The following is a 9,504-nucleotide window of genomic DNA, read 5'->3' as shown; positions in this document are numbered from 1 at the left end:
AAACTACGATCCATTTTTTTTCAGGTATGCCATTTTCTAGGTAAATAATAAACCATTGTGTGTAATTCATGTGAAATTGTTAAGTCTAATCTAATTATTGTTTAAGTTTAAATTTTTTTAATGTGATTGAAATTATTAATGCATATAATGATAACGGTTTATTTATTAATAACCATTCCCAAAAAAACTCAATATACAAAGAAACACAAATTCCGATTTCATAAAATCATAGAATATTATAACCCAATAGCCCTTGGGGAACAAAATTACAAGCAACTATTTTAAATCACATCACGTTTATACTAAATCCAAGAAATGTAAATAATATTTGCATAATATTTATCCAAATTCAATAATTTTATTTACATTTTCAGGTCAATGCCCTTGAATTTAAATGACACCTGTGTAATAAAATTCAGGTGATTTTTAAATTGATATTTTTTACGATGTATTACGGATCTATGATAGCGTTATTCGTTCGTCTGGTTCGCTCCGTTTGGCTCTGATATTTGCACGTTCACCATTAATTGTAGAAAATCGAATACATTTATTTAATCGATTCGTCAAAAATCTGCATTTAAAATATAGTGCTGACCTCAAAGAACCCAAAAGATTAACCGTTGGTATAGCATTCACTTTCGATAGATTTATTTACCAGTTACCACAGCTGTTAAGCCTTAGAACCCAAAGGCCATAAATAAATAAAATATCAGTAAAAAGCTTTTTAACTTTACTAATAAACCTTACACTTTCTGGGAATAGGTAACAAGAACATACGAAAGGCTTTTAGTTTTAAAAGGGTTGATAATGAACGCTCGCGAACCTTTTACGCGATGTGTGAGATTTCAAAGGCATGTCCGGTGCCTTTTGTTGGTACCTGCCTTGTTTAATCATGGGCTTATACGTAGTGTAGTGTGTGAAGGAGTTTTTATCATTAAGGATTTTTTTTGGGAAAGGCTTCAGTGTGTCAGTGAACTAAGGGAAACAAGGCACATTTCCGAGAGATTCACTTTAAAATAGCTGGCTATTAGCATCACCAGTGAAAAGCATTTGTTGGTAAGTAACAGCCAGCCACACGGGTCAATCGATCACGAGGTCAAGCAACGCATGGAGGGATCGGTCTTTGGTATTGAAGACTTTTAAAATATGGCTATAGTCAGAACCAGAAAATATGACAACCCAGTTGTACGGGTAGCTTAGTTGAGGAAGGCAGACATTGATACAGAGTACTCAGCTCCATAAGGTCCCTGAAAGGCGATCCCTGAATAGTTGGATAAAGCTACATAGGCAGATGATGATCACACCTTGCCGCATTGTGAGACTATGCTATACAAAACCTGCAGACACTTCAGCAGAAATTAATCTAATGTTCACAAAGAGACGTTTAACTTACATAATTGAAATAAGACATTGTGATTTACCTCCAGTCGGTCCCATAACTCATCAAGCGCATTAGTATGCAGGCTACGATGCTCTGGTCATAAGGCATTAACTGACTGTTAAGATGTTAAGGTCCTGTTATAGTGAGACAATTCCTTGTTATATGCTGCTATATAGGTTCAAGGTAGGTATTCGCGCAAACGGAAAAATGTGACATTATTGTTTGTCATTATTTTGATTTGCAGCCCATTTACAGATTTTTGCGAAATATTGGATTGTCATTGGTCAGTCCAGGAATTAAGTTTATATTGAGTAGGTTTATCAGAATTAAGCCTTGTAATGCAAACCTCGAATTTTGAATACCAAAACGGATCTTTTGAAAATCAATATAATATTTATTTATTTGTTGCAATTTTATTATTTTTTGCTTGGATCAAAAACTTGGTATTATACAAGGAACACGTCTCCCGAGCTACAAGTTACCAAGAAACATCAAACTGGAACTAATTTCATAAACATTAATTTGTGAACGAGGTCCATCTGGGAGCTAAACTGGGGCATTCCTAATGCTTTAGTGGTCAAGTTATCCTGTTACGAAGATAGAAGGTAAACTTGTTGTAATCATCATTATGACTACATAACTTTATATAAGTTATGTAGTCACAGGTGCAGAAACTACTACATTTTGACCACTTCTTCTGGTCTGGTTCCCTCAATGCTGAGGATTGTGACTGTATGTCAATCTTCTCCACTCGGTCCGGTTTTGACCACTATCTTATGATAATAATATATGTATGTTTTTCTGGTGTTTAAACTACAGTACAGTTAAGCTTTTGCATGCAATGCAATGCAGCATGAAAGAGAAACACAGTCCAAATCGATAATTGATGTTTCTGAAACGTCCAAAAGTCCAGATTAGATTCTGGACTAAAAACTGAAATTCATATGCGGCAAGTGAATGTGACTTAAAATCTCTACGTGGCCTTTAAAATTCAAGTAAAGCATCTTTCGAATGGCCAACGAAATAAGCCATTAGGTAAGGTAACATAGAATTTTATATCATTCGACGTTTCTGTAATTCCACGACGTTATACATAGGGGACCTCGGTACAAAGGCATATTAAATTTAAAAATGTACGCAGGCGAGATTGCTTGGCGGTGTATTCAGGAAATATTTGGGCATTACCGTGAAGGCTTGAAGGGTTGAAGATGGGATGGTTTTACTTATTCATTATCGTTTAGTGGATGTTTATTGATGACTGTTTTTCGCCCGCGGGTTCGTCTGCCTACCAAAGGCATGTCGGACTGAATCTCCATGGCAAACATCATCTCATTCGGTTAAATGTTTTCGTGAAAGCTACACTATCTATGAGCATAGGCTATATTTTATCCGAGTACCTATGGGAAGTAGTTCCCCCGGGACTCGGGTGAAACCGCAAGAAAACAAGTGCCTCTCAGTTTTTGATGACCCATCAAAAGTTGACGCATGAGGATTAAGAATGAGGCCTTAGACTTTGTCTGATAAAATATGTAATACACCAAGGAACACGAGAGGGGCGTATTTGTAAGTGTATTAGTGTGGTGTATCTTGTATGCGCGGAACCATTTTTGCAAATAATTAAATGACCAATGAGTATCAGACTTTTGCTGACTAAAACCCACTTCTGATCTAGGAGCCATTTGTGTCACAACCATTATTTACGGCTACGCTTAATATAAACCACCGTGTTACTAAGACATTGAGTTTATACCAGCAACTATTTCCCAAATTATTATTTCAAAGGTTTTATTTAAGAAAGCATAGCAAATAGATATAAGGATAATCAGAAACATCTTACAAGTTTTCGTCAGATTTTAACCGTTTTAACTTAGAACAGTAGAAGGATCGGCACGGATTCGGTTTGATCATTAAAATTCAATTTGACACGGCCATTTGGAATGGTTTAGAGGGATTTTCGGCCTTACCCTTTACCTAAAAGGCTTTTACGACGGTAATAAGGTGCCTACACTATTTCACTACTCTGGAACAAGGCTTAATGTAATTAAGGAAGGTATGCACTAATTTACTTAAGATATAACTGACGATCCGAAAATAAAGTAAAAGTACACAATTGATAATAAAAATTAATTTATTTCAAAAATTATATTAACAATTTTACCACAAAATTATGATACAATTTATTCTTCACAATGAAAATAAACATTTTATTATTTTACAAGATATACAGTGAAATTACATTAGGTAACATTTTACTCCCAATATGAAATAAATAAAAAAACGTTAGTATCGGTTTGGCACAAATCACATTTTCAAGCCAGATTCAAAAATAAACATTCTATAAAAACTGAGCATTTTTTTTTATTATGCTAATTATATTTTCCATAAAACTACGCCATACCTATGACAGAATAAAAATGTTCCTCGCCTTATAAAAATCATAAGTGAAAATACGCGTTGATGCAAATTTTCAAACGCAAGTAAAAGACCATAGTATAAACCTTATAATACATTTTAACAGTAACTGGCACAAAATTCGTAAAGAATATGTAAAGAAATAAAATAAAAAGATTTGTTCATAGAGTGAAATCATTAGAAAAGTTGAAATAAGTCTAAAAATATACACTGTATTGCAAAAATATTGGGGCCACCGTTTGATCTAACAAGACAGTCAAGACGAATTTAAGTACAAAAGTAATCGAACAAACAGTCGTCTCAATGTACAAACAATGTATAAAGAATAAAATTGAACCAATAGTTGATAGATGGCACTTGGCCAGAGAAGCGTAAAAAATAGATTTACAAAAATAGTTAATAAAGTCTTTGTACCTGTATTTACAATTCAGGTACCTTAAAAATATACATCACCATGTAATGCCATATTTACATCATTATTATGCACATTTTGTTCATAAAAATGGACTAGCCTTGGCTAAGAAATTACGTTACATTTAAGTACAAAAAAATACATCTAAAAATTCGTTATTCACATTTAAACTTTAAGTATTCAAAAGTTCAGTCGTATTCTTATTACACGAAGAAAATTATTATATTCGTTGAACACAAATGATATAAAAATATTTTTTATTTATAAAATTAATTATTTGCGGACGGAATTCACATCCATTCAATCACTTCTAGGTTCAAGTCACTGCTTGGTCACGTTAACACTTTGAGAAAGAAATATATTCACTATTTAGTAAAAAGTTTTACTTTATAACTCCGTGGTAGTTTCGACTGGTGACTGGTCGTAATTGTAACCGGTAAAGTTTCTCTTACCGAAGGTTACGTTCTCGTTGTCTGAAGCCCTGGAATAGAAAAACCTATGATTACGTTTAGCAGTCAGACCACACAAATGTTTCAAGAAGGAGTTTATGACAAACTAACATTTCTTTTTAAGTAAGTTATTAAATCACACTTGGATTTACACTTGGGTTATTTTCGATTTATATCCAGTAATTTTTTATTACTCAAAATACCTTAAAGACTATAAGAAACCAAAGTGGCATAAAAATTGCAAAGGTTTTAATCAGCAAAGTAAAATGAGTAGGTAGGCGCTTCATGAGTATTAAGAATGAGGTACTTAGTAGTTATAGACCACAACCCAAGCCCAAAAGATTCAGAATAAGCTAGGCAGAAGAATCAAATTTTATCTTAACCAAAACTAATAAGAAGCTACCACACCCTAAAAGAATATCAGAAAAACCAACCTACCTCTGCAACCCAGGTATCTCATCATACGCCATAATAGGCTGCGTTACTTTCTTCTTATGGTTGTTCCCGCCATTGATTTTCCTTCCGAGCGTGGTTGCCAGCAACCCGCTGCCAACATTGTTGTTGTTGACGCGGGGTAGCGTGCCTATCGCGTTGTTGAGCGGGTGAGCGGTAGGCGCGCGGCGGTTGAGCGTCTGAGTATTCCGTATGAGTGTTGAGTTGTTGGCTATTGGCTCAAACAGTTGGCTGTTGTGCATGTTGTTGAGAGTGCCCCCGTTTTCGTTGACGCTCGATGCGCGTGCTGTTGTTGCGGTTTCGGATAGAGTGGGGCTGCGTTCACCTATGAAACATGACATAATTAGCTGCTAATATTTTTTTCATCCCACCATCTCGGAAAGAGTAGTTTTACCCTTTGATATCTGAGCGCAAAAGCTGTTTTTATCCTCTAGAGCAGCAAAGTGATTTGAATTTAGAACATCGTGTGCAATACTCCATTTGTGACAATCTTGATAAGACTTTTCAAACAAATACATGTTGAACAAATAAAATGCTGCTTAAAAGAATTATTCAATTAATTAAGTCATTTTTATTATTGTTTTTACATAGATTTTTAACCTCGGTTCATTTTTAAACTGAGTTATCAAATAAATGAACTTTAATAGGCACTTCTTTTTAATTTGATAATCATATGTGCGCGCCATTTTGTTTTTTTGCATTTAGTAATTTCCTCGATGAGGTGGGATGAAAAGTTACGTGTTGCACTCGAGTACAAAGATTTTTCACCTTGTGCTCTTTTGATTCCCTCGCTATCGCTCAGGATTCTAATTATTGAAACACTCGTTACGCTCGTGTTTCAATTTTAGAATCCTTCGCTTGCTCGGTCATCAAAATTGAGCCCGCGGTTAAAAAGCAACTTTGCACTCTTGTATAACAAATAACTATTATCACTTATTATTACTTAGGGTTAGTTGCGCCATGTAAACATACTTACACACAACTAAACCAAAACCAGGCGTCAATTTGCCGCCAATTGGCCAAAGCAAATTATATGGTGCAATCTATCCTTACATGGCAAAGGGCCATTTTGTGAACGGTCGATGGATACGTTAAAAGGAGTTATTCAAAAAGACTCAAAAATCACTGCAACTAAGTGTGAGATAAGTTACAGAACTAGTTACCTTAATGCTTTCAAAATGATCTTAAGAATTAATTAATTGGAATTACAACTTTAACAGAAGTAATACGTACCATTATCCTTAGACATATATTGCACACTGTGTATATTAAAGGCGTGGTTGTTTGGACTGAAGTCTAGCTGCAAGTCGGCGTCATCCACTGCCATGTTCAAAACCTGGAACAATTCATTTTATGTGTTAGTCATTTAAAATCATTTATTTTAAAATGCATGCATGAATGGTGAACCCTTGTGATATTTAACAATGAAAAAAAAATGGTATGATCATAAAAGCAACAAATATTTTTAAGACCAATGTTTATCACTATTTTTGAGAAGTCTTGAACGTGTCTAATAAAACATTAACGATTTTCATGCACCATGACTACTCAAAATAATCAAGAATTGTGTTTTGTCACTCACGATTTTGTGAATCACTTTTAACAACTATTTTCTAATCAAAAATCTGCTGCATCAAACATTAAGTAAGACATAAAACAAACATGCAAGACATTCACATGCAAAGTTTTTTCTCAAAATAGAAATGACTTTATGACATTACACATGAAGTTGATTATAACAAATGAAAGGAGAAAAACAAGAAAGAATCAGCTGACGACAGAACAAAGATTAAGGCACTACATACTAATACTAATTCAGTCTTTCCGAGTGGAAAATTGATTGGACGTGCGGTTCGACAAATACTACAAACAACGGTCCAAAAGATGTTACATGAACACTTTGACTCATGTCGTGCAAAAAAAAAAACATGTTTAAAATCCACTGGTGTGAAGATAACACACACAGAGAGAAATAGATACGTGTAAAATGTATGAAAAGAAAAAAGGCATTCTCAGCCAACATTCTCGAATTCCACTAACCTGTATAATCTGCATGCTACCCAACTAACAACATGAATGAATGAAACAGATTACATACTCGGTTATTTACCTGAGTTTCGTACCGGGGCGCGGGTTCATCTTCACTGGACTCGTAGCCTGACGCCGGTCGGGGGGTGGGCATGCTCATACTGAGAGTACCGTATTGCTGTATCGCTTGTTCTTTGTGTTTTTTGTATCTGGAAGAGGATTACGTTATTAATGGTTTTACTTTTTTTAATCTTTGAACTTTATATAAAGAAGCAAGTTGTATGTCAGTAAATTGAGGGACCTCTCTATTCAGAGTTTGATATTTCAAAGTTCTGTGGATTTCAACTGACTCTGTTATCTATATCTGCGAATGCGAGTTTGTTTGTTATATTCGCTTGAAATGACATTCATCTGTCATTATAAATGACCACAGACAGGCTATATATTATGTGTCAATTCGTAAGCACATACGACGCTCAAGGATTATGGCACCGCACCGCACCGCCTTCGAATCGCCTCGCATCCCTGCTCTTATCTTCTTCGATTCACTATTCGTCCATGCAAGACGAGGCCTACTGCACCCCGCTGTTAATTGTTTTAAAAATATGTCTATTCACCTGTTCCAAGAAGCGCAAATATAAATAGTAGCAGCTATAGCCGCGACGAGCACTACGGCAGCTAACGCGATGAGTGCCGCGGGTAGGGCAGTGGCGAGCGGCGCGGCCGCCACGTGCGGGCGCCGCGCCTGCTCCGCGGCGGCCAGCGGAGCGCGGATAGACCCAACTGCTGTTTGTAGGCGGGCTGCTACGGCCTTGTGGACGCCGGATTCTATCGCCCTGGGAGAATATTTGGTAAGTATCATTTACATGAATATAATTTTGACGTATTAAGAGTTTAGCTGAGTTTATGGTCCTTTATGTATTGATGGGAAATCAAATAACATAGAGTGATTTTCGTTAAAGGTTAAAAAGCTCCTTGCCAATGAGGAGGTATTGTGAGCATTGTTTCTGTATGTTAAATGAAAATTGCCGAACTTAGGCTTGTTAGTAACTAAGAAATTTGACTCTATTCAGGTTTTTCAATATTTGAACTGCTTTTCAATTTTTAGTTACACAACAAATGTTATTATTTTAACATGCGTTACATTTTTTGCACGTATAATCTGCTAAGAAAAGACTTATTCGCTCTTTAGTTTTCAAATCTGCACTATTCGACGCACCTACTAGCTATACAGCGTTTTACACTGAACTAACACAAAATGAACTTACTTCTTAACAGGCTGCGACTCCCTACTCAAAATCTCCCCCGTCGCTGGATCAAGTAGATACAACCATACATCAGTGCCTTTTGCATCACTTTCCAACGTTCCGTTTTCTCCTAAATAATGTCTTGAAGTTAGTTTCTCTAGACCAGCGTATAATCCAGTCTTCTCTTCAATGGCGGTGAGTAGGCTTCGTGATCGGCGACGCATCGTGTCAGCGTTTAGATCTGCTACTTCGACTACTAATTGGTTTTCTTTTTGGAGTAGGTTTATCTGTGGGTGTGTTGTTGAATATGTTAATACATAGGTATAGGAATACTTAAACTACTGGTTACGAAAATAAGTAACATTGTTTTTAATGTGTGTTTAACTTTTTTGGAGTAGCACCAAATGATGTCTCAGTTGAGCATGCAGAACTTTATTTAGCAACAAAAAGATATCTCTAACACAAGATTTAAACAATGGTTGGGTATCACAATTTACTTCTAATAGAAATAGCTTTAAAAAATAATTTTCAATTAATTTTACTAGTCTACAGCATTTTGGTAACCAAGGTGAAATATATAATTTCTTGTAGAACATTTAATACATACTCGAAGTTCAGAACATAAAATTGCACTAGCTAATATATAAAGTAACAAAAGCTTATATCACGAACCTCTGTATCCCAGACAATATTAATTTCACTACTCATTACACAAAAACAAATGAAAATCCCACTCACCACAACCGAAGCCCTCGAAATATTATAATCCTGCGCCGAATTAGGGTTGTCTCTCGCCGTCACACTGAACTTAAACGGTAAAGCATCTTTCGGAACATTTTCAAACGTCTTCGTATTAGTTATAACACCGGTATCTGTGTCTAAACTAAAGTATTCTTCGGCAGCTCTCGTCCAGGAGTTCTTGTGGTATTCCACTTTGCCGAAATCACCACTGTCTCTGTCTTTAGCCTGGAATTGAATGGTTGAGAATGAGTAATGTATACCTAATTTGCGTAGTGATTTGTAAGTAATGATGTTATTAATTAACGTTATTGTAAGGTAATTAATGTGTCATTAAATATAGTTAGGGCTTAAGTTTTTTTTTACTTGATTAGTTAAGTGCAT

General features: G+C 35.5%; 1 protein-coding gene across 6 annotated transcripts in view; it reads right to left on the bottom strand.

Annotated features, from left to right (window-relative positions):
* Positions 1 to 3,491: 3,491 nt before the first annotated feature.
* LOC110381684 (cadherin-99C) overlaps positions 3,492 to 9,504 on the bottom strand; it is a 146,339-nt gene continuing 140,326 nt past the window's right edge. For 3 of the 6 annotated variants that reach the window (XM_064037795.1, XM_064037794.1, XM_064037790.1), the window contains 7 exons: positions 9,121 to 9,348; positions 8,404 to 8,669; positions 7,753 to 7,971; positions 7,206 to 7,344; positions 6,341 to 6,443; positions 5,093 to 5,432; positions 3,492 to 4,701 (listed from right to left, as the gene is read on the bottom strand). In XM_064037795.1, the coding sequence (XP_063893865.1) occupies positions 4,593 to 4,701; positions 5,093 to 5,432; positions 6,341 to 6,443; positions 7,206 to 7,344; positions 7,753 to 7,971; positions 8,404 to 8,669; positions 9,121 to 9,348 (1,404 nt within the window). In that variant the 3' untranslated portion in view covers positions 3,492 to 4,592. The remainder of the gene's footprint in view (positions 4,702 to 5,092; positions 5,433 to 6,340; positions 6,444 to 7,205; positions 7,345 to 7,752; positions 7,972 to 8,403; positions 8,670 to 9,120; positions 9,349 to 9,504) is intronic. The other 3 variants (XM_064037792.1, XM_064037791.1, XM_064037793.1) reach the window with 3 other exon arrangements.

This window comes from Helicoverpa armigera, chromosome 14 (assembly GCF_030705265.1).
Source record: "Helicoverpa armigera isolate CAAS_96S chromosome 14, ASM3070526v1, whole genome shotgun sequence".
NCBI classification, from domain to species: Eukaryota; Metazoa; Arthropoda; class Insecta; order Lepidoptera; family Noctuidae; genus Helicoverpa; species Helicoverpa armigera.
This window is presented reverse-complemented; position numbering and strand designations above follow the sequence as displayed.